This window comes from Muscardinus avellanarius, assembly GCF_963383645.1.
Source record: "Muscardinus avellanarius genome assembly, chromosome: X".
Lineage (NCBI taxonomy): Eukaryota > Metazoa > Chordata > Mammalia > Rodentia > Gliridae > Muscardinus > Muscardinus avellanarius.
In genome coordinates, this window is record NC_137792.1 from 15,873,868 (window position 1) to 15,899,224 (window position 25,357).

Genomic DNA, 25,357 nt, shown 5'->3' on the forward strand with positions numbered 1-25,357 from the left:
CTGATTTTTGGCACAAGCTCTCATACACAAAGTTCCTAAAATAAAGCGCTCCAGGATATCCTAGGGACTCTTAGAAGGCTTTAAAAAGGGACTCACACACTGAAAGAGTATCTTTGATGAAGACAATCCGGGCGAGTGGGGTGACGACTGCAGCCCAATTCTATGGTTAACTTGAGATCTTGAAGTGGGGCCGGCGAGTCATCGCCACCTAACATCATGATCGGGGGGAGGTGGACGAAAATCCAGTTTTGATAAAGTTTTTTTTTTTCCATCCCCAAGTGACTATACATTTAAATAGCTAAAACATCTGTTCAGCAACATAGTAAAACATGTATACTCGGAATGCTTGAGAGAAGAGCCTGCCAAACGACCGGTTGAGAGGGACTTTGCAGAGGGAGCGCACCAAGATAAAGCAAGCGCTGCTGTTTGTTTTGTCTAGTCAGGGGGGAAGCCAAGGCAACCAATATTTTGAGTTTCTTTTATTTCATTTGTGAAGGATTATTTGAGAAGGGGTGGCGAGGGGAGGTTTGCTGACGGGGTTTTTTTTTTTTTTTTTAAGCTGTCCATTAGTAGAAGAGCAAGAGAGCTTTGGATGTCAACACCTGACAAACTCTTGCGACCAGCTACCAGACCAAGAAAAGTGACTTTCTTCTCGAGTGTTCTCTGCAACTTTTCTGATGGAAGCAGAAACGGGGAACAGTATGGAGACTGGAAAAGGGACCAGCAGAGGCACTCGGATTGCCCTGGCGGTGTTCATTGGGGGCACCCTGGTACTGGGCACGATCCTTTTTCTGGGTAAGTGGAACGCTGGAGGCCAGGGGACCTGGGCACGTGCTGAGAAGTTTCCTTGTGCTTTATTCCAGCCAACCTTGTCATAATGCATGTGTGCGGCTGTGCGCTTGTGTGAGTGGGTGGTGAGGTCTCAGTTGCTATGAAATATGCAAATAAAAAGGCTTTCCTTTAGAATCAAATGTACAGCCCAGAACTGGACTGGAAAGAAGTGGGTAGAAAGTGGTTTTGAGTGGCCAGGTGATTCAGTTGCATTGAGCAAACAAAAAAAAATTGTTTCCATGGGTTACATTTTCAAAATTTATGAATCCATAGTCAGATACTTTCCTTTATTTTGTGAGAAAAGACTTTTTCACATGGTGAGCAATACCATGCCTGGGTTTCTTTTCCTTTGACGTCTGTTAATGTTTGCTTGAATGGATCATGAGATTTAATTCACAAAATACAATTAAGTCCTTTGAAATGCACCTCTAATGGGATTCTTCCAGGTCCCTTCTAATCCAGTGACTCTGACGGGAGGCAATGTTAACTCTGTCTTCCTAATACATTTAAAATTTAATATGAGGGGAAACGAAGGTTTTCCTCCCAAGGTTTGAAAGGTATTGTGATTAAATGATTCTAATGACTCATGGTTAGAACGTGCCCGGAGAGTCTATGCGATGACAAAAGTGTGTTCCTGTGAAAAAGAATCAAATATGTTGGCAAGGGGTGAGAAATATCTGAAAACTGTAAGCTTTTAAAACCCTGGGCTTATAATTACCCCTTTTATTTTTCATACAACCTGCAATATTTCATTTGCTTGAAATTTACCTAGGAACAAGCTCTATACTTAGGAGATTCTAGGCGCACTTTGGAATGCAGCAAGCCTGGAAACACTCCTTGGCATATACAGGATGCAGGAGACCATGTTTATTTTGGCAGGGGAAAACCAGTAATTAAACTTTAAAAGGGTTAGGATTGTGTGGTTGAGAATTCTGCTAAAATGAGCAAACCATCTTTCCATGTTTTCTGTGGCTGAAGGCTTAGGAAATTAGACGAGTTTATTGCTTTTGGGTCAGGCTAAAGCCTTCTACTCGGGCAACTGAATTTGTGGCTCTTGAAAACTTGTGAGATTTCATAACGCTTGGGGTTCAGACAAGTATTCCCTCCTGAAATTCAAAACTGGAGGAGAAATTCTATAGGTATGTCAAGGGACTAGATACTATGTTGGAAGTGACTGTAAGGTGAGGGTTTGCAAATACTTGCAGACTTAAAATCCAAATGAATATCCTGCATGTAAAAATACATACTCTTTTATTTCTGTTTGGGGAGGAGTATATTAGGATCGATCCCAGGGTCTTGAGCATGCCAAGCGGCGCTCTATCACTGAGCTATATTTTTTATTTTGAGACAGGGTCCCGCTAAGTTGTACAAGCTAGTCTCCATCTTGGGATTCTCTTGCCTCAGCCTCCTGAGTATAGAATCTTAAAGAATGTTGCCACTACTTGAAACTTTTTCCAAACATCAATTTTTATGAGCGTTGCAATCTGGGGCTGTGGCATAGTAGCTGGAAGCTTCCCCTTGGTGGAAATGATTCTTTAAGTGGCTGTGCCCCTAAAGGTTTTTTTATTTTTTATTTTTATGGGTCTGAGCAAAGTAAAAATCACCAAGCCAGGAATGCTATTGTGGATAAGGAGATCTGCATAAAATAGAAGATCATTTTCCAGTGCGCCCAACAATCAGGCTTCTCTTCAGTCTCTTGGAGGCGTTCTAATGCCACTGGAGATCTAGTGCAAACTGGGGGTACAGCCTTGCTACACCTCTGTGGGGACCAGCCCAGGTGAGCTCCATCCCAGGCCTACTGATTTCCTGTCTGCCTTTTCTTTTGTAAACGTTAAGTTTGAGAAGCCTTGCTCTAGGAGACTGGGTCCACTTGGATGTATACGTTGAGGGACACACTTCTTTCTGGGCAAATATTTCAGCAGTGTTTCAGACTCATGCTGTTCCACTCACTGTCTTCCATGCCTGTCCCCGGGCTCTGCCACTCCCACCACTCTGCATATAGCAAAGTCTTGTTTGAAAGCTTTTCAGTATTGAAAACTTCAGAGATGAATATTTTTTTTTATTTCCAAGTATTTAAATTTTCCAACTATCAGAACATGAAATGCCCTCCTAAATGTCAGATGTTTTCACGCAGTAGCTCCAATACATTGAGCCTTGAGCCTTTTTTTAAGGGAATGGCTTGATTTCACTAAAGACAAATATCTTTTATGTGTCTGTGGGTCTGGGGATGGAACCCAGGGGCATTTGACTTCTGAGCCACACCCCCTGCCCTATTTTTATTCTTTATTTTGAAACAGGGTCTCACTAAGTTACGGAGTGCCTCACTAAGTAGCTGAGACTGTCTGCGAACCACCATCCTCCGGTTTCAGCCTCCCGAATTCTGGGATTACAGGTGTGCGCCACCATGCCTGGCTAAGACAAATCTTTAAGATTAAGAACAGTCCTAAAATTGGGTTTGTGACTTACATTTCTTCTTTCTTTCTTTCTTTCTTTCTTTCTTTCTTTCTTTCTTGGGATGGAACCAGGGGTATTCGACCTCTGAGCTACACCTTCTGCCCTATTTTTATTCTTTATTTTGAAACAGGGTCTCACTAAGTTACTGAGTGCCTCACTAAGTAGCTGAGGCTGTCAGCAACCGGGATCCTCTGGTCTCAGGCTCCGGAATGCTGGGATTACAAGCGTGCCCACCACGCCCGGCTGTGATTTGCATTTCTGATGTCTCCAGGTCGGCACCCTTTGTAATTCAGTGCCTGTATTTGTATGTGGGTACTGGGTCACCCATAGCAAACAATAAAAGTCCCAATCTTTCTATATAAAATGTATTCAAGCAAACATCAAATGAATTTCTGGGATATATATATAGTCCTGGGGTTCCTGGAAGCCCTTCTACCTCCAGGCTACACTCCCAGACCTATTTTATATTTTTGAAACAGGGTCTCTTACGCCAGCACGGCTGGCTTCGAACCTGCACGATCCTCCTGTCTCCGCCTCCCAAGCGCGGGGATTACAAGTGTGCGCCACCACGCCTGACAATTTCTGGGATATTAAAAAAAAAAAAAAAAGAAAATCTCCAGGGACCTTCCAGGCAATGAATGTGCTTCCAGAAACTACTCTAATTAGGGCCTTTCTGGTACTTTCAAAGTACTTTCTAGTGAACTTGGCAGTATATTTTTCTGTCTTTTTTTTTCTTTTGGTACTGGGGATAGAATCCAGGGGCATTCGACCTCTTAGCTACACCCCGAGCGCTATTGTTTTTTTCTTTATTTTGAAAAAGAGCCTAAATTGCGGAGGGCCTCACGAAGTAGCTGAGGCTGGACACGAACCTATAATCCTCCTGTTTCAGCCTCCTGAATGCTGGGATTACAAACATGTGCCGCCACACCTGGCTTTTTCTGATTTTTCTAATTCAGTCCTATACCTGCAATGTCCAACATTCTTCCTTATCTCTTCTGTGTCTTCAAGACTCTCGGATGACCCCTCTTTTAAGCCTTCATACTTCTGCATTAAGAGTGATAGCCGAATATGGTGGCGCACGCTTGTAATCCCAGCATTCAGGAGGCTGAGACAAGAGAATCTCAGTTCACAGACAGCCTCAGCTACTTAGTGAGGCCCTCTGCAACTCAGTGACACCCTGTTTCAAAATAAAGAATAAAAATAGGGCCAGGGGTGTAGTTCGGAGGTAGAATGTTCCTGGGTTTAATCCCCAGTACCACACATACACACAAAAGTGATTTTAAGTGGCCTTAGGCTGGTTTCAGAGAACCCAGAGCACTAGAATTTGAAACATGGATAATTATATGCTTATAACCAGTTTCTTTTCAAGCTTACTTTCTTCTCCTACCCCTTCCCTTCCCTCTCCCCAGCCGGTTTCGCAGATATAGTGGTCAGCAAACTTCTCCTTCCTTCCTTCCTTCCTTCCTTCCTTCCTTCCTTCCTTCCTTCCTTCCTCCTTTCTCCTTTCTCCTTCCCTCTCCTTCTCCCTTCCTCCCTTCTTTCCTTGGTTCTGGAGATGGGTTATACTCCCAGCCCTATTTTATTTGGAAACAGGGTCTAAGTTACTGAGGGCCTCACTAAGTTGCTGAGTCTGGCTTTGAACCTATGATCCTCCTGCCTCAACCTCCCAAGTACTGGGATCACAGGTGTGTGCCACCATGTGCAGTATCAGCAAATGTTTTTTGTCAAGTCCCAATAGTAAATATTTTTTTCTTTTTCTTTTTTATTTCTTTTGGTACTGGGGCTTGAACACCCCGAGTCCTATTTTATTATTATTATTTTTTTTTGAAAAGGGCCTCACTAAGTTGCTGAGGCTGGCCACAAACCTGTGATCTTCCTTTCTTAGCCTTCCAAGTACTGGGATTACAGCAGTGTGCCTTCATACCCAGTGTCTTTAACCATGTCATTAGCCTTTTATTTATTTATTTTTTTGGTGCTACTGGGGATTGAACTCAGGTACATTCTACCTTCAAGCCACACTCCCGGTTCTATTTTAGTATTATTATTATTTTTTAAAATTTGAAACAGAGTTTCGCTAGGTTGATAAGAGTCTTACTAAGTTACTGAGGCTGTCCTTGAACCTGCGATCCTCCTGTCTCAGCTTCCCAAGTACTGGGATTACAGACCTGTGTCCTGTGCCCAGCTGTGTAGCTTTCTTTTTTTAAAGACAAGTATCAAGAAGCTATTTTGCAGAATAATAAAAATGATTCTCTAAGTTTATAATAAAGGATATTTTTCAAATATAAAAATAACACACCCATTAAAGAACATTTAGTAAACATATACAAAGAGACTGAAAAGAAAAACTACCCTGTGGTGCTGCCATTCAGGCATCTTGGAATATTCCACACTGCTTTTTATGCACCCATATGTTTTTTTTTTACTTAAGTTGTTTTCCTTTAAAGACATCAAAACATACCTTTATGAGAAGAAACTTCTTTTCTTAAAAATAGGCTTGAGATGTACCGTAGACAGTTTTCTTGAATTTATAATGAAACATGGGTAAAAAGGCTGTTGGAGGATGGCAGTAGAGAAAAGAACAAAGAAAAAGCAGGCCCCTCTTAGAATGAGGGGTCATAAATAATGAAATTTGCTACCCTGGCAGCTGATCTGCAGGTCTCCTGTCTCTAGCACAAACACAGGGATTGCCACGCTTTCTGATCTGGTTTCTCGGTTAAGGATGCCATGACGGACGTTGGTCACATTCACCCCTGCAATCCATCTCCCCACAGTCACCTCTTGAAATGACTCCTTGTTTCTGCTCACAGAGAAGAGCAATAATGAAGCCCTCATAACTTCCCTAGCTACCGAGAAAAAGATTTCATATATTTTTTAATTTTTTCTTTTTTGATAGTAGGAATTGAACTCTGGGACATTCTACCTCTGAGCTACCCCCCCAGCCCTATTTTCTATTTTTTCATTTGGAAACAGGGTCTCACTAAGTTGCTGAGAGCCTCGTTAAGTAGCTGAGGCTGGCCTTGAACCTGTGAACCTCCCATCTCAACCTCCCAAGTACTGGGATTATAGCTGTGCACCATTGTGCCTGGCTAATATTTTTGAAATCTTAAACTCACATCTGCTAATACCCAGGTGCTATGAGTTCACAAACAGGGCATCCTTCTGTACTTCTGTGGAAATCCATTTGGATCATATTGACAGCCAGATGGAGGAAACCTATTTTGATTTTACAGGTGTGTGTGTATGTGTGTGTGTGTGTGTGTGTGTGTGTGTGTGTGTGTGTGTGTGTTTTCTGGGGATCGAACCCAGGGCCTGCCCTGGCTTTATTATTATTATCACTATTTTTAAAATTTTTTATTGGAGCATTATATTCATATATCATATTGGGGTAAAAACTTGTGTGTACATACCTGTACACATCACTGATTTAACCCCTACCCAATTCCCACCCCATTCCCTCCCCGTCCCTCCTTCCCTTGCTTGGCTTAGTGGTTGACTTCGATATGTTTAAGTACATTGTGTGTTTTAGAGATTTTCCTCTTCCCCCCTCCTTTCTCCTCCTTTAGGTTGCCTTGTTTGCTCCTCTATAGGATTTCCATTTTCATCTAGAGTTCCTCCTATGACCCATTTCTCCCTAACTCTCACATATTAGGGAAAGCATCTGCTTTCTTACTTTTTGTGACTGACTAATCTCACTTAGCATAATGTCCTCCAGTTCCATCCATTTCCCTGAAAATGATGTAATTGAGTTTTTTTTAATGGCTGAGTAAAATTCCATTGTGTACATATCCCACAGCTTTGTAATCCATTCATCTGTTGATGGACATCTTGGCTGGTTCCATAGTTTGGCTATGGTGAATTGTGCAGCTATGAACATAGATACACATGCATTAGTTTGCTAGTTTGGTCCTATCTTTTGGGTAGATACCCAGAAGTGGTATTGCCGGATCAAATGGTAGATTTGTTCCCATTTTTCTGAGGATTCTCCATACTGTTTTCCAAAGTGGTTGCACTAATTTGCAATCCCACCAACAATGTCTTAGAGTTCCCACTTCTCCACATCCTCGCCAGCATCTGTTGTTGTTTGTGTTTTGAATGATGGCCATTCTAGTTGGAGTTAGGTGAAATCTCAGGGTAGTTCTGATTTACATCTCTCTGATTGCCAGTGATGTTGAACATTTTTTCATGCATTTATTGCTGGCTTTATTATTTTTTGTGGGGAGGGAGAGGTAACTGGAATCTCGGTTCTCAAAGCTATATATGTCTCATAGCTAGGCTGGACTTAGTAGCAAGAGAGTATGTGTGGGTCCAGACAGGCAGACAATGACCGTTGCAGATGAGTTCTGTATCACATATTTTTACTCCTTCCTCCCTCTTTTGGTTTAGCTAAGATCTGGAATTCTAAGTGCCACACATGCTAGCTTTCTCCTTCTACTCTGGATTTACTCCAAATGACATAGTTTAAAAGTTTCAGTTTGCCCATTTCTAAGACTGTGATGCAGTTCTAAACATACAGAGTGAAGGTCTGAGATGAACCACAGATCACTGGAGATGAAGACACTTTCGAGATCATATAGCGCTCCGTTTCTCACACTGGACCATGCATCAGCATCACCTGCAGGGCTTGATGAACTCCACGTGGCCAGCTGGGGGTAGCTCAGTGGTAGATCACGCACTTAGCCGGCTTGAGGTCTTGGGTTCCATCTCCCCCATCACCGAAAAACCAAACCAAAACAGCAACAAAAACAGATGGCTGTATTCCACCGCCAGAACTTAGTTAGAAGGTCTCGAGTGGAGTTAAAAGTATGTATCTCGAACAGGCTCCCAGGTTCTGCTCCTCCTGCAGTTCTGAAGACTAAACTTTCAAGACCAACTGTGAGTCTCACCAAGGTTTCTTAGGAAGTGACCAGACTGGTTCTGTGGTGTTATGAGCACTGGGTTTTGGAGTACCATGTCAAAACTGAGAGGGACGAACAATGTAGATCAGAGGTCGTGCATGTATGTGCCTGCTGGTCACTTAGACGGGGGTGGCCTGCGACAAGTTAGTCATTTATTTTGGTCTGTTTTTGCAGTGAGTCAAGGTCTCTTGAATTTCCAAGCTAAACAGGAGTACTGCTTGAAGCCAGAGTGCATCGAAGCCGGTAAGTCCACCCTGTGTCAAGTTATAATTATGGTACCTTGGGGAGTGGAAGAGAAAACAGGTGATATTTTTAGTATTCTGTTTTTCTGTTTGCTTGAGGTTTACCAAGTATGAAATGCAATTTTGAAGAAATTTTAAGTTGACTTTTAAGGTTGGGTGTGAAGTAGTGGAGTTTTTGGGTTCCTGTTTTCTTTGTCCCTGCAAGAAAATAGCTGGGTGACACTCCAAACCTTGTGATAAGAAACACAGAAGGGGGCTTCGAAGGCTGTATGGTCCCTTTTTAATTTTTTTGGTACTGGGGATGGAACCCAGGGGCTTTCTGTCTCCGGGCTACACCCCCAGACCTATTTTATATTTTATTGGAAACAGGGTCTCACTAAGTTGCTGAGTCTAGCTTGGAACTTGTGTGATCCCCCTGTCTCAGCCTCCCAAGTACTGGGATTATAAGTGTGCGCCACCATGCCCGCTTAAGAGCTTCGGGTAGACACCATGAGCCTCCTATGGCTCACCTGGCAACTGACCCCTATTTATCTTACACAGTCTTTGTGTATCGTCCGGTCAGTGGGTCTGAACAGCCTGCCTCTACGCAGGGATCCTTGGCAATGCCATGCTTTCCTTGTCCTGGAATCCATTTGGGGCCTTCTATTCCAAGCTGCAAGTCAGAATTCTCTTGGGGTGACCAGGGCACATACTAGTGGGTGACTTAACATGAAGATTGTGCTTAAAATTGCCTCAGCTACTAGATCTTAACTTCCCCCATAAATCAGTGTTGGGACCCACATTTGCAGGAGCTAAATTCCACCCTCTGACCACATTCTTTAAGTGGACAGGAGCCGTAGAGAATTTTCTAAAGGGAAAGTGTCTACTTTAGGCAGGGGGCCTTTTCCTCTTGACCTTAAGAGATTAATGAATAAATTCGCCAAATATTTATTCACATCAGACACTGAGTTAGGTTTGGGGGATTTATCAATGAACCAGTCAGTCAAAGAAACACACAAGGTGATCGATAGACAAGAAAAGCGTCAGCTGGTGGTACGCACAGAAAATTAAAATATTCAAGGAGAATAAGGTGATAATAATGACATGGCCTTGAAGGTCAGGGACCCTGAGTTCCTGAAGGGAAGTGCTGTGTGAAGACCGTAGCCGGGGCTTTGCAGGTGAGGCAAAGTTTCCATAAGGACCTAGCTGGGCGCCCTGACAGCTGGGTGGAACACAGAGCAGGGGACGTGAGGCAGTGAGCAGGCAGGGTGCCACGAGTCTGGGTTTTCGTAAGTGTGCCCAAGAGCCTCTGTGTGGTTTTAAGAAGAGGGAGTACGTCTTACGAATATTCAAAAAGGCCGTTCTGTGAAGAACAAGACTGGAGGTAGGTTGCTGGGCGTGTAGTGCACGCCTGCAATCCCAGCACTTGGGAGGCTGACACAGGAGGCTCACAAGTTTGAGACCAGCCTGAGCAATTAAGTGAGATGGCATCTCAAAAGAATAAAGGCTGGGGATGTAGCTCCATGTGGGATTTCTTGGATTCAGCCTCCAATTACCCCCCCCCCCCCACACACACACACATAGAATGGAGGAAAGTTGTTCAGAGAGGAGGTTATTGCCACGGGCCAGGTGAGGAGAGATGCACCTTGAATTCAAGAGGTGGATACCGGTATAGGAGCTAGAAGCTAGCTGAAGGTGCTGCAGGATTCTATGTGGGCTGGAAAGACAGAAAGTCAGGTGTGATGCATAGAGGTAGAGTTGTAGCTTTTATGGAGATGGGAGAGCCTTAGGGGAAAGGGCACAGAAACTCTGAGGACTTATACAAAGGTTTAGCTGGGTGCGGTGGCACACACACCTGTAATCCCAGCACTTGGGAGGCCGGGACAGGAGGATCACAGGTTCAAGACCAGCCTCAGCAATTTAGGGTCTCTTTCAAAATAAAAAGAAAAGGGCCTGCGGTGTAGCCCAGAGGTAGAATGCCCAGGGGGTGAGGGTGGAGGAAGCTGTAGAAAGAATACAAAGAAAATAACGAACATGTTAATGAGAAGGATTAAGGAGAGATCAGCTGACCTGGGTTTGAAGGGAGATATGGCCACTTACAAAAAGAACGTGGTCCTCGCTAAATACACAACCATACCAAGTGCAGTTTCATCTATGAAATGGTAATACCAGTTTTTGAATTCTCATACTAGTTGTGAGAATGAAAGAAAGTAATAATGACTGGGTGTGGTGCACATGCCTGTCATCTCAGTATTGGGAGAATGAGACAGGTGGACCGCAGCTTTGAGGCTAGCCTCAGTAACTTAGTAAGACTCTGTTTCACATCAGACAATGAGATGGATTTGGGGGACTTATAAAATAAATAAAAAGAACAGGGTGTGTAATCTGGAGACAGCATGCCCTTGGGTTTGATCTTCTGCGTGCACACACAAAGAGGAAGGAAGGAAGGAAAGAAGGAAGGAAGGAGGGAAGGAAGGAAGATAGTAGTAATGCAGGTCCACAATATCCAGTCCCAGAGAGCATTGCAAGTCCCAGTTGTCAAGAGCAAACCTGACCTCAGTTCCTTTGACATCATAAACCAGATCTTGCCCGGACATGGTGGCGCACGCTTGTAATCCCAGCATTTGGGAGGCTGAGACAGGAGGATCGCGGTTCACAGATAGCCTCCCCTACTTAGGCCCTTTGCAACTCAATGGGACCCAGTTTCAAAATAAAGAATAAAAATAAGGCTGGGGGTGTAGCTCAGAGGTAGAATGTCCCTGGGTTCCATCCCAAGTACCACACACACACACAAAAACAAACAGAAAAAAAAAACAGATCTTAACTCCAGTGAGGCTGTTTTAGACTTTGTCCCATTTAGGAGAATATGCATTTGTTTCTCTATAGACATATTAATATGCTTGCTTCAGGGGTTCTCTCCAGACATTGTTGAGGTATGTTGTCATTGGTGGTTATATACTATTTCTTTTTGAAAATCTGAAAATTCTGTGAGCTCTGAAAAGCTAACCTCAGAGTTTCATATAAGGGTTTATGGAATTGTAATAGCAAATGTTACATGTATGGTTCTCAGATTTAGCTAAATATATGCATACAGGTATGCTCAGTTAAGTTTGAGTTGTAGATATACAATGATGTCTACATTTTTGTATAAGTATGTTCCATGTAATATTTCATAAATACTTATTATAAAAAGTAGGGTTTGTTTTGCAGCACTGAGGATTAAACCCAGGGGCAGTCTATCTCAGAGCTACACTCTCAGCCCTATTTTATTTATTTTTAAAAAATTTTTAAATTTTTGTGTGGATCATATTGAAAATGGCATACATTCAGCCTTATTACTTTTATTTTGAAACAGGCTCTCACTAGGTTGATGAGAGTCTCACTACTTGCTGAGGCTGTCCTTGAACCCGTGACCTTCCTGCTTCAGCCTCCCAAGTACTCAGATTACAAGCCTGGGCTACCATGCCTGGCCAAAAGTAGTTTTTTTTTTTAAATCTGAAATTCACATTTCATTGGTCATCCTGTACTTTATCTGGTGACTGTATTGGCAATGTGCCTGACACTATTCTAAGCACTGTATTTGTGTGGTACTAGAGATTGAACCCAGGGCATTTCTATCTCTGAACTCTACCCCCAGCCCTATTTTACTTTGAAACTGGGTCTTGCTACGTTCCTGAGAGTCTCACTACATTGCTGAGGCTGTTCTTGAACCTTCAATCCTCCTGCCTCAGCTTCTCAAATAGTAGGATTACAGGTATGGGCCACCATGCCCAGTTTATAAACACTTTATATATATTTACTCATTTAATCTGCCTGGCAATGCATTACATAGTAGTGCAATTGTCATCCCCATTTTCCCAACAAGGAAATTAAGGCTCATGGAGTTTAAGTAACCTACCCAAGGTTGTCTAAGTATTGCATGGCATGGCCTGCTGTCATTCTGACCCAAGGGGTCTGACTTTAGAGTTTGTGACGATGCCATTTTGCTTATAAAGGACTTAGCGTATAGTTCCTGGCCCAGAGGAAATGCTGTTAGCTATTTTAGTTTTATTTATTGTGTGTGTGTGTGTGTGTGTGTGTGTGTGTGTGTGTGTGTGTAACCCTGAGGATGGAACCCAGGGGTATTCCCCCTCTAAGCTACACCCAGCCTTTTTTTATTTTGAAACAAGGTCTCACTAAGTTGCAGAGGGTCTTGCTAAGTAGCTGAGGCTATCCTGGAACCCACAATCCTCCTGTTTCAGCCTCCCAAGGACTGGGATTACAAGCGTGTACAAGGACGCCTGGTGTATGTTAGCATTTGTATGAATAATAAGGTTTCGCGGGGCGTGGTGGTGCACACTTGTAATCTCAGTATTTGGGAGTCTGAGACAGGAAAGTCACAGGTTCAAAGCCAGCGTCAGCAACTTAGTAAGACCTTATTTCCAAGTAAAAAAGTTAAATACTTCTGGGGGTATAGCCCAGAGGTAGAAGACCCCCTAGGTTCCATCCCTAGTAACACACACACACACACACACACACACACACTAATTAAATAATGAGGTTTAAGCCTTAACAAGGCTCTCCTGTGAGCCCTGACTAAACCTCAACACTCCATTTGGTATATGGAAGGCTGCCTCCAGCTGTCCTGCAGAAGCCAGCCGGCGCCTGCCTAGCAATTAACCGCACATGCCATGACTGGAGAGGATGAATAGCAGCCTGGGCTTTCACAGGCTTCCCTTGTCGTCATATTTCTTTCATTGAAACAAGAGTTTCTGAGTTTTCTCCATGGAGCTGAGTAGGGGGAAAGGAGTCTTGGTGTCTTGACAATCACGGTCCCTTGTCATTTGAAGTCACATCCCCTGCAGAAAGCGCAGCCCCATGCCCAGCTGTGGACGGCGGTGATGGATTGCAGGCAGAAGTTTCCTCTCTCAGCAGGCTGCTTTCCAAATCCAGCACGAGTGATGTATCCCCCCCTTTCCTCTCAGGGCCGAGGTCAGAGCTGACCTTGCAGTTTTTGCAGGTACCACGGAGATGGAGAGGGTGCTTTGGGGGTGGGGGGCAGGGGCAGTTTGGGAAGGAAGCCAGAGCGCAGAGAGCTTATGTGAGTGCAAATGCACCTGAGAGCGCCCCTGTGTGACTGTGAGTGTCGTGTGGAGCTGAGATGTGTGTGATCCATGTCCCTGAGGTGTCACGCAGCAGATCCGTGCTGTGGCTGCACAGCCTAACTATAAATACAAACTGGAGGGAAGATTTTTTTTTTCATGTCCTTGAATGTTTGTCTATGAAATAATAGCAACAAAATCGTAGCAGTAAGCAAACATCTAATTAAAGACAACTAAATTTGCTCTGAAAAACAAAGACTTTAAGCCGACCGACTTGAAATCTTTTTTTTTTTCTTTTTTTTTTTCCGGTACTGGGGATGGAACCCAGGGGCATTTTACCTCCGAGCTACACCCCCATTTTTATTCTCTGTTTTGAAACAGGGTCTCACTGAGTTGCACAGGGCCTCACTAAGAAGTAGCTGAGGCTGTCTGTGAACCGCAATCCTCCTGTCTCAGCCTCCCAAATACTGGGGTTATAAGCGTGCGCCACCACGCCTGGCTTCCGACTTTAAATCTATCAGATTTCAAATTAAGATTTTGCTAGTTTATTTGGGAAGAGGGAGGGTTGAAAATGGTAGAGATTTTGCAGGTCCATAAAAATAAGGATCTTTGTATATTATTCGCTTTAATGAGGCCAAAATGATGTTTGAAATTTCCACAGGAAGTCTAGACTAGAGAAATGTCTCCCTTATGTGAAACCTAGGAAAACTATGTATGTTACCAAACTATAAGATACATATCTAAATTTACGCAGATTGCACTTTTAGGGACAATTCATTCTAATTTAGCTGAGGATCATTGGGTTTTCATGACTTCAAACAAACATATTCTGGCATTAATGAAGATATGAAAATTGCCCAGAATGTCATCCTTCCAATGTCATTAAAATATTGGCTTTTTAAAAAATCACTTGGTACACATCTTTGTGCTAGAGTGGTAGCCAGCCGTTTTATGGAAGTTGAGAGAGAATTAGGGTTCAATATTAGGAATTTTTGGAACCTTCTCATTTTGTAAGGAATGATTTTCTTCCAAAGCTCCTGGTTACATATTTATGTGCAAATTTCCTACCTATGGATAATCTTCTATTATATAGTTGTGTTTGGGCTCATGAAAGAAGAAAAATGGTAGCTCAGTGTATCACATCATTTTTTTTGTGTGTGTGTGTGTATGGTACTGGGGATTGAATCCAGGGGCATTCTACCTCCAAACTACACCCCTAGTCATATATATTCACATACACACACACACACACACACACACACACACACACACACATTATGGTACTGGGAATGGAACCTAGGGGGCTTCTACCTCCATGCTACACCCCAGCCCTATATTTTATTCTTTATTTTGAAACAGGGTCTCACTGAGTTGCAAAGGACCTCACTAAGTAGCTGAGGCTGTCTGCAAATCGAGATCCTCCTGTCTCAGCCTCCCAAATACTGGGATTACAAGTGTGCACCACCATGCCTGGCTTTCTAGCCTTATTTTTTAAAAATTTGAAAAAGAGTTTCACTAGGTTAATAAGAGTCTTACTACTTGCTGAGGCTGTCCTCAAACCTGTGATCTTCTTGCCTCAGCCTCCTAAGTACTGGAATTACAGTCATGATCCACTACACCTGATGTATTGCATCTTTTAATTTATATAGATACTCAGTTCTGCCCTCCACCTCTACCCCCACTTCGGCTCTTCTGTGGCCATATCTCTTTCCCCAGCCCACTCAAGGTGTCTATGGGACCAAGTCTACAGTACTCTCTTCTGCACCCAAGAATTACCTGCCAAATGGCCCCAAGCCCCCCTTTTAGGGCCTTTATGGGTCTCTTTCAGGGCTTCCAGGGTATGTGTGGGGGAGCTCAAGAATTTATGCCTAGCCTCCCATGTTTTTGTGAAGGCATATTATAAATAGATCTCTAATACCTGGACATCGATGACATGTGAGCCTGTTTCAGTTACCCTTTGGTGAAGCACAAACCACTCCTGAAACAAAAGGGATGGCCTGAAACAGAAAGGACTTCACATTTTCAGGGTTTGTGGGTTTGGTAGATGGCTTCTCTGCTGGTATCGCCAAGGCTCATTTCTGCAGCTGCTTCTGGCTGGTGCACGACTCAGGCTGGAAGGCCTCTGATGGTTGCGGTTATGTGAGGGAAGCTGGTGTTCGCTTGGTTCTTCTCTGCATGGCCTCTCGTTCTCCAGGAGACTTCTTCAAAGGATGATCTCTGGACTCCACTCAAAGGGAGTGTTTGCAAGGTGCAAGGCCTCTTGAGGCCTAGCTTTGAAACTTACAAAAAGTCATTTCTGCCAATTCTGTTGGCCAAAGTGAATGGGAAGGCCAGTCCAGATTCGAGGCAGGGGAAACGGAAGGAATAGCACAGCCATGGGCTAGTCTATGCAGAAGGACATGCAGAATCGAAGAAAGAGTCGCACCATCTTTGCAAACAATCTACTGCACATGCTATATCCTTGTTCTATACCCCATGATGTTACCAATGATTCTACAAAACCGATAACCAAAATACCATGCAAATTTTTTCCCTTGATGCTGGGGATTGAACTCAGGGGCATTCTACCTCTGACCAGCATCCCTAGCCCTATTTTACTTTTGTTTTGAAATAGGGTCTCTCTAGGTTGATGAGAGTCTCACTACTTGCTGAGGCTGGCTTTGAACTTGCAATCCTCCTGTCTCAGCCTCCCATGTACTGGGATTATAGGTGTGTGCCACCACGCCTGGCAATAACCTGCAACTTTTACCCACTCATTCCTAGTGTGGTCCTTTCATGTAAGTGAAACTGATTCAGAGAGTCATTCGAGGGGAAATATAGAGCGGAGGCGGCTTGGAAACTGGCTGATATGAAATTGTTGTTTAATTTGGAAAAGGACAGAAAACAACACTCACTGCTCATCATTAATCCTGTGATTTTCTTTTTAAATAGCCGCTGCCATCTTGAGCAAAGTAAATCTGTCTGTGGATCCTTGTGATAATTTCTTCCGGTTCGCTTGTGATGGCTGGATAAACAATAATCCAATTCCTGAAGATATGCCAAGCTACGGGGTTTATCCTTGGCTGAGACATAATGTTGACCTCAAGTTGAAGGGTAAGTTTCTACCGGAGTTTGGTGATGTACTTGACAGCAGCCTTTGTTTGACAAGGAAAACAGTTTGGAATTTGATCTGTGACGGCTCAGCTTTTAATGCTACTAAATTTATTTCCAAGAAATTTTTTAATGGAAAATTGAAAGTTTGCACAATTCTAGTCTTTCAGATTGCAATACAAGCCCAATTATAGGTTGTTATGTTCACGTTTGATAATACTAAGTTCTACTGCTCGTAGTTAAAGAGCACTGAAATGAGATTGGGAGAAAAGGAATAGTGCATGAAAATGAAGTTATATCAATATACTCATTTGTCTGTTGTGTTCAGGGTAAGCTTCATTTTTTGCTTGTTGTGTGCTGGAGTTTCATGGCTTACAATGTGTACTTAACACTTGGTCGTCTTTTGACATAATTTGTGAGAACTCTGGATGACCTGTGGTTGTCGTATTGTTCCTGTTAATTTCTAAGTTGGCTCTAGGGAGATTCAATTTTCTCCCATGGTCTCTCTAGCAATGATGAGCTCACACACACATACTCACGTGTGCTTACACTCCCCTGTAAAGAAAGTTGGAAATGTCTGTTATGGGAGGATATTATGTTTGTATTGGATCTAATTTGTATGCTAAGCTGTTGAAGAAAGCCACCCCAGAAGGGAAGTAGGAAAATTTCAAAGACAGATAAGGTAATTGGTTGGAGAAGGCAAAGAGTATTTTTTCTCTCTTTTTGAAACTGGAAGCTATGCTGTATAACTTGCATTTAGTAACACCTACAAAGAATTATTTGTGAAGTGATAAGAATTGTAATTTTTCTTTCTTTTCTAGCTCTACTTCTCCAGGATTTTAAGTCATGACATTAAATATGAATCAATTTATGCATATTTTATAACATGTAAAACTACTGGAAAAATAATTAGATACCTCTTGTCAAGTGTAAGGAAAATATAATTAAATTTCACAACAAGATGTAAATCACATGGACTTTTATTTTCTATTAGCAGGCTCAAATATAGTCTGGTAAATTATAAATATATAATTCATGAGAATATCAAGGTTTTCCTCTAACCTAACAGATGAGATTCCTATACTGTAGAACCATAAATGAGACCTTGAAGAGTGAATTTATAGATCAATACTTATTTCTCTGCAGGACATTCATTCTTATTGGTCTTTCATGTACCATTCTTGTCCCTTTTCTTCCTTTATAGATGGATACACACATGTGCACATACATATACATGCACACAATCATGCATGCAAGAGTATCACTGAAGGATAGGAAAATACAAGATTTCTAGCTAGATGATCCTTTTATATGACTAAGAGATTTATGTCTTTAGGACATGAAGTGGTTACAACAGGAACTTTCTGGGGATCCTTCCTTCCATCTTCCTTTTTCTTTTTATGCTGGAGATTGAATCAGGGGCATTATATCTCTGAAACCTATTTGTAATTAAAAAAATTGAAAACCAGGTTCTCGCTAAGTTTCTGAGAGCTTCGCTATGTTGCTGAGGCTGTCATCGAACCTGTGATCTTCCTGTCTCAGTCTCCTAAGTACTGAAATTACAGGTGTGCACTGCCATGTCCAGTCTTTTTTTTTTTGGGATGTCTTAATGTAGAGAGTAAAATCAGTATTTACGTGCTTTGTTTGAGGAGACTACTAAATATAGGCCCCTGCAATATTCATAGAAATGACAGTAAGTTGTTCAGAGAGTTGCAGGATTTTTTTGTTTGTTTGTTTGGTGGCTTTAAAAAAAGGAGATGAAACATTTATTTTTCAAACTCAATTGGAAAAATAAAAAAGAGCAAAAAATGGGAAGAAAGTTGCCCATAAGTCCACCTCTAGAAATAACTGCTAATAAAACAGCTGGATTTATATCTTTCTAGGTATTTTTTCCATATACAGATGGGCCCATGTGCATGATTTTATATGCGTATCCATATATATATATTTGTATAGTACAAGGGATGGAACCAGGGACATTCTACCTCCAAGCTATATCCCCAGCCCGATTTTGTATTCTTTGTTTTGAAAAAGGGTCTCACTGAGTTGCAAAGGGGCTCAATAAGTAGCTGAGTCTGTTCGCAAGCCACAATCCTTCTGTCTCAGCCTCCCGAATGCTGGGATTACAAGTATGCACCACCACACCCGGCTTCATATCTATATATTTAAAAAATTAGCCAATATCATGATAAAAACTGTGCAACCTCCTTTAAAGAACTATGTATTCCTCATAGACATGGACGATGCCAGTAGATAACTTTTCTTATTATAAATAATACTCTAGTAAACATCTTTGTGTCCATGTCTTTATAGCCTTATCTAAGTATATCCCCAGATAAATTCCCTGAAATGGAATTATTGAGTTGAAAGAGTATTTACAATTTAAGCTTTGATGCATAGAATCCAGTTGCCCTTTAGAAAATTTATTTCTGGGTCTTTTATATATTGTCTTGCTGTTTTAAGCAACTCTCCCCCATCAACGTGTGTGTGTGTGTGTGTGTGTGTGTGTGTGTGTGTGTGTGTAGGAAGGTATAAAATAGAGGCCAGCAAACTCTGGCCACTGTGCCAAATCCAGTCCACTGCCTATTTTTGTAAATTGTATTTAATGGAAACAGAGCCAAATCCACTCATTTATACATAATGAATGACTGATTTTGTGCTATAATGGTAAAATTGAATAGTTGCAACAGAGACAATATGGCCCACAAAACTGGCGATACTCTCTGTCTTGCCTTTATGGACAACATTTGACCACCCCTGATGCCTGATGTACAGCTTTGATCTAACTGTATTGGGTCTGATTAGAGATGTCTTAGTTAATAGTTTTTGGGTGGCTTCTTTGGAATTTTTTAGATGTCAGTGATAAAGTTACTATTAATTAGAGTTATAGAAATAACTCTAATTAATGTTTTCAGATTCTTTCTCTATTGGTTGGAACCTTCCCTGAGCCTTAAGACTTTGTGATATTTTCTGTATCATAGTACTTCTCATTCTATATCTATAAGTGTATAGATATTATATCTGTACATGTATATATACTTATATACAGTGTATGAAAAATAATATATCTGTAAATGTATAGGTAGTGATATCTTTTGAACTCTGCAAGTATGTTTGGGTGATAAGATATCCTTAAAGTATATAATAGGGCTTTTCAAATAAATCTGCTGGCAATCTTTTTTTTAACACTGGATCTTTAAATTCTATCTTTATTTCTTTATATATTCTATATCTATTTATGTGTCCATCATCTTAGGTAGATAAGATAGATCTAGCAATCTGTCTATTCATTTCATTCAGGTGATCCAAGCTCATTGTATACCAACCACAAATAAAAGAGAAGAAAAATGTTTCAAATTCTGCCACTCAGTGATAGATTTTTAAATGCAAATATATAGATAGTGTTATACACCCATGTATACATATCTTAAAAGGGATTGTAGAGCTTGGTGTGATGGCGCACACTTGTAATCCCAGTACTTGGGAGGCTGAAAAAGGAAGATCACAGGTTTGCAGCCAGCCTCAGCTACTTAGGGAGGCCTCCACAACTTAGTGAGACCTTGTTTCACAAAACAGAATAAAAAATAGGGCTGGAGGTATAGTTCAGAGGTGCCTGGGTTCAATTTCTAGTGCTGCAAAAGAAGAGAAAAAAGCAGAGGATCATATGTAATCTCTTTTTGCTTGACATGTTTTCATGTTAATAAAAATAGATCTATATATTCATCCTGCTTCGTGAGGGTATATTATAGCTTACCTAAGCATAGTCTGTGTTGTCATTTAGGTTATTTCCAGTATTTTTTTTCACTGTAAGCCACTCAGGACATGTGGGTTGAAGCCCTAAGAGCTAGATGCAAATCCTGGTTCTCTTTCTGACTTATCCCCATGGTCACTTTGGGCAATCCTTCTCAACTTTAGAATGGAACTAAGAAAACCCATATCATAGTGTTTTGCGAGGACTAGAGGAGATGACCTATAGATATGACCTAGTCCAGTTCCTGGCATGAAGCACCTCCTCAATAAATATTTGTCTTTCGCTTCTCTGTTTTATTTCACACATAGTTCTAAGGTTCATGAAGTAATGTCTATCAAATGCTTTAAGTTTTATTCTGATCTTATCCTTTGTAAATACCATGTGCTTTCAAAAATATTGAATACTGTCAAGATATTTTCCCTCACCCTTGACAATAAAAGAGAGCATCCAAAAATAAAACCCAATACTACCAACCAAAAGAATACCATTTTCTTATGGCTGACAGAGAACACACAGATGTGGCTGTCCAATTTGTGAAATAAAATGGATTTGACAGACCAGGCTGATGAAAAATTGCCCTCTATTGAAGTGAGCAACCTGCCTCTGTGAGGTTTTCCTTTAAATGGCATCTAAGACTCAGATTTCTACTTAGAAAATAAAATTATTACTTGTTTTTTCCAAGAAGAAAGATTTTTTTTTAAAAAAAGGCTGAATGTGGTCATGTGTTTGTCTTAAAATTTCCATTTTATAATCCCCCTCCTCGATTAGTCTTCATGTAACCATGAAGCTGACAGCATGCATGGCTTACGAATGAACAGATGGAAATTGGGCAAATGAGCACTTTTGAAGCACGAGACAATGAATGAGATAGAACACTTGTGTCAGCTAGAAGATAGACGAGCCAAGGCAGGGCCAGATCATCTCTATTATGGGATAGCTATCTTTGCCAATATTTTGCAAAGAAACACAGTATATTATTTTCATACACAGCTCCAGTAAAACAACATGATGAAGTATGGACTATGTATTAATGTGCAGATAAAAATGATTGTGATTCATGCATCAGTGACTTATCTGTAAATACCTACTGGCTGAAAGTCAAATGGTCTCATCAGGTACTCCTCCCCTTCCCCATATCATCTTGTTTTTATTTTTTAAATAAATGATCCTAGCCAAATCATCTGTTGTAGATAATAGAAACCTGAAACCTTCACTTCAGCTCCCGTGAAGTCATTTCATAGTTCAGACTATTGAAAACAGGATAAATTGTTTGGTTTGTTTCCTTATTTGGTACTGGTGATTGAACTTGGGGGCATTCTGCCTCTGAGCTGTACCCCTAGCCCTATTTTCTTTTTTTGAGACAGGATCTTGTTAAGCTGCTGAGGCTGGCCTCGAACCTATGATCCTCTTGTCTCAGCCTACTAAGTACTAGGATTACAGGCATGTGCAACCACATCCACAGAAAACAGGGTAAACTGTCCAGTGCAGTGGTGTACATCTGTAATCCCAGTACTCGGGAGGGCGAGACAAGAGATTCGAAGGTTGGAAGACATGTTCACTGGTATATCATTATTCTCAGCAAGCTAGCCAGACCCTGTTTCAAAACAAAAATTAGCCAACGTGGTGGCTCATACCTGTAATGCCAATATTTGGGAGGCTGAGACAGGAGGATTTCAGGTTTGAGACCAATCTCTGTAATTTAGCAAGACTCTCAGCAACCTAATGAGACTTGGTTTCAAAAAATGAAAGTTAAAAAAGTCCTGGGGGTGTAGCTTGGAGGTAGAATGTCCCTGGGTTTCAATACCCAGTTCCACAAAAGAAAGGAAGAAAGAAAAAGAAGGAAAGAAAGAGTAAGAGAGAGAGAGAGAGAGAAAAAGAGAAAGAAAGAGAGAGAGAAAGGGAGGGGCTGGAGGTATAGCTCAGAGGTAGAATGCTCCTGGGTCCAATCCCCAATAAAACACACACACACACACACACACACACACCCCATCCACTGTGCTGGACTTTATTCCTAGGGAGAATCAAGTCTACTGTAAGGTCCACTGCATAAACTGGACGCACCATTTAGAGAGGAACCTGGTTTGCTCAGACCATGGTGGCTTCTGCCATCCGCGAGTCAGTGAACTGCCAGATTATGTGGACGTCACTATGAGTTCTGGGAAGGCAGAGGGGCGGGCTGCACGAAAATATGGACTTATGTTGCAGACTTTTGAAATGTGAAATGAAATCATTGTACCTGAAAAGGCTCTTGTCGCTCCTAGTCTCATACCACGCCCGGCTTTTATTTTTATTTTGAAATAGAGTCTCACCAGGTTCCTGAGAGTCTCATTACTTGTGGAGGCTGTACTTGAACCTATGATCCTCCTGTCTCCGCCTCCCAAGTACTAGAATTACAAGCGTGGGCCACCACATCTGGTTAATTATTTTCTTTTTTAATGGGACTCTGGGATTGAACCCAGAGGCATTCCACCTCTGAACAACACTCAGCCCTAGTTTGTTTGTTTGTTTGTTTGTTTGTTTATTTATTTATTTATTTATTTATTTATTTATTTATTTATTTTTGCAGTACTGGAGATTGAACCCAGGGGCATTCTACCTCTGAGCTACACCTCCAGCCCTATGTTTTATTTTTTTCATTTTGAAACGGTCTCACTAAGTTGTGTAGGGCCTCGCTAAGTAGCTAAGACTGTCCTCAAACCTGTGATCCTCCTGTCTCAGCCTCCCAACTACTGGGATTACTAACATGTACTACCACGGTAGGCTTAGTTTTTAAATTTTGAAACAGAACAGGGTTTTTCTAGGTTACAGAGAGCCTTGTTACATTGCTGAGGCTGGCCTTGAATCTTCAATCCTCTTGTCTCAGTCTCCCAAGTACACTGGGATCACAGGCACAGGACATGGTGCCTGGCTGCAATGATCTTATTTTTGTGCTCATTTACATGTTTTTCTCATCTCTGTTCACCCCACCCCTGGAGATGATAAACCCCATGGGATCTAGACCCCTGTCCATTTTGGGTGTCATTGCGACCCCAGTGACCCTCATAAAGGCCGGCACTGGGACGTGCTAGGGATGTCTCCTGTGTGTGCCGGCTGGTGGAGTGGGGACACGTGCCTTGTTTCTTTTTCTTCCCTGCCTCTTGTGCCTGAGGCACCGTTTGCTGCCTCGAAGAGTTCTGAAATGTGACTGCAGCTTGCCACTGACAGGAGGGAGGAGAAAGTGAAGGACAGGGACACGGGCAGTGAGACAGGCCTGAGCCTTTCTGGGGCTCCCTGGTGGTATGATCTTGTGTGAGTTAAGGGTGAGAAAAAGAAGAAATTGAGGATGCAATTCACATTTAGGTTCTGGAAGAGAAATGGACACTCTGCCACTTATCAGCTATGTGACCATGAGCAAGTCACACCTTAGCCTCAGTGTCTTTTCTTTTCTTTTCTTTTTTTTGTGTGTGGTACTAGGGGTGGAACCCAGAGGCTTTCTACCTCCGGGCTATACTCCCAGACCTATTTTATACTTTATTTGGAAACAGGGTCTCACTAAGTTGCCGAGAGCCTCACTAAGTAGCTGAGGCTGGCTTCGAACCCGTGCGATCCTCCTGTCTCAGCCTCCCAAGCGCGGGGATTACAAGCGTGCGCCACCACGCCTGGCCTTAGCCTCAGTTTCTTATCTGGCGATATGTTGGGCAAATTCATAAAGATTAAATAAGCAATTCAAAAGTGCTTGGCACATAGTAGATGCTGAAGAAAAATTCCTTCTCCAGCCTAACAAAAAGAACTTTTGATATAAACTAAGTTTATATAGAACTTATTATTGAAATAAAACCTTTTTTTGTGTGTGGGTCTGGGGATGGAACCCAGGGGCATTTGACCTTCGAGCTACACCCCCTGCCCTACTTTTTGTTCTTTATTTTGAAGCAGGGACTCACCAAGTTGCCGAGGGCTTCACCGAGTAGCTGAGGCTGTCCACAATCTGCAATTCTCCCGTCTTAGCCTCCCGAATGCTGGCTGGGATTACAAGTGTGCGCCACCACGCCCGGCTGATATAAAAACTTTTAACATCACAGTTAAACTAAAATACCATGATTTTAGTCTTTTCCTAAAGTCTCAACATGCCTATAAATTAGAAAGCTGATCCTGAAAGAGGCAAGCCTGGGCTGAACACAATGGATTGGGCCCTATTTAGGCCACTTGATGCAGCTAAACCAGAATACCACAGACCAGGTAGTTTATACACAATACAAGCTTATTTGGCTCAAAGTTCTGGATGCTGGGGAGTCTAAGAGCATGGTGCTGGCATCCAGTAAGGGACTTCGTTATGCGTCATATTTAGCAGAAGGGCAAGCGATCGTGTGAGACAGAGAGGAAAGGGGGTCAGACTCCAGGGTATCTAACCTAATCCTCAGATAATGTCATTTATCAGTCCATGAGGGGAATGGCCTAATCACCTCTTTTATTTTGTTAGTGGAGGATTGTAGGTTCAAGGACAGCCTCAGCTACTTAGTGAGGGCCTCTGCAACTCAGTGAGACCCTGTTTCAAAATAAAGAATAAAAAATAGAGCTGGGGGTGTACCCAGGGGTGTTCTACTTCTGAGCTATATCCCTAGCTCTTTTGACTTTTTTTTTTTTTTTTGGTGGTACTGGGGTTTCTGGAAACCCTTCTACCTCTGGGCTATGCTCGCAGACACCTATTTTTATACTTATTTAGAAACAGGGTCTCTTAAACCAGAGAGGCTGGCTTCGAACCTGCTTGACCCTCCTGTCTCCACCTGCTTGACCCTCCTGTCTCCGCCTCCCAAGCGCGGGGATTACAAGCGTGCGCCACCACACCCTATGCTGACTTTTTATTTTGAAACAGGATCTCATTAGGTTGCTGAGAGCCTCAGTAAGTTGCGAAGGATGGTCTCGAATCTCCTCCCATCTCAGCCTACCAAGTACTGGGATTATGGTTGTTTACTACTATGCTAAGCTCCAAAGTGATAGCACAACGGCAATTGAATTTCACTATAGGTTTTGGAGGAAAATTCAAATTCAAAACATAGC

The 25,357-nt window shown here is 42.1% G+C and overlaps 1 protein-coding gene across 1 annotated transcript in view; it reads left to right on the forward strand.

Annotated features, from left to right (window-relative positions):
- Window positions 1–452: 452 nt before the first annotated feature.
- Window positions 453–25,357, forward strand: part of PHEX (phosphate regulating endopeptidase X-linked) — a gene marked incomplete at its 3' end in the record, with an annotated part of 224,553 nt that continues 199,648 nt past the window's right edge. The window contains exons 1-3 of the mRNA XM_080719557.1: window positions 453–795; window positions 8,355–8,423; window positions 16,414–16,575. Coding sequence (XP_080575683.1) covers window positions 678–795; window positions 8,355–8,423; window positions 16,414–16,575 — 349 coding nt within the window. The 5' untranslated portion in view covers window positions 453–677. The remainder of the gene's footprint in view (window positions 796–8,354; window positions 8,424–16,413; window positions 16,576–25,357) is intronic.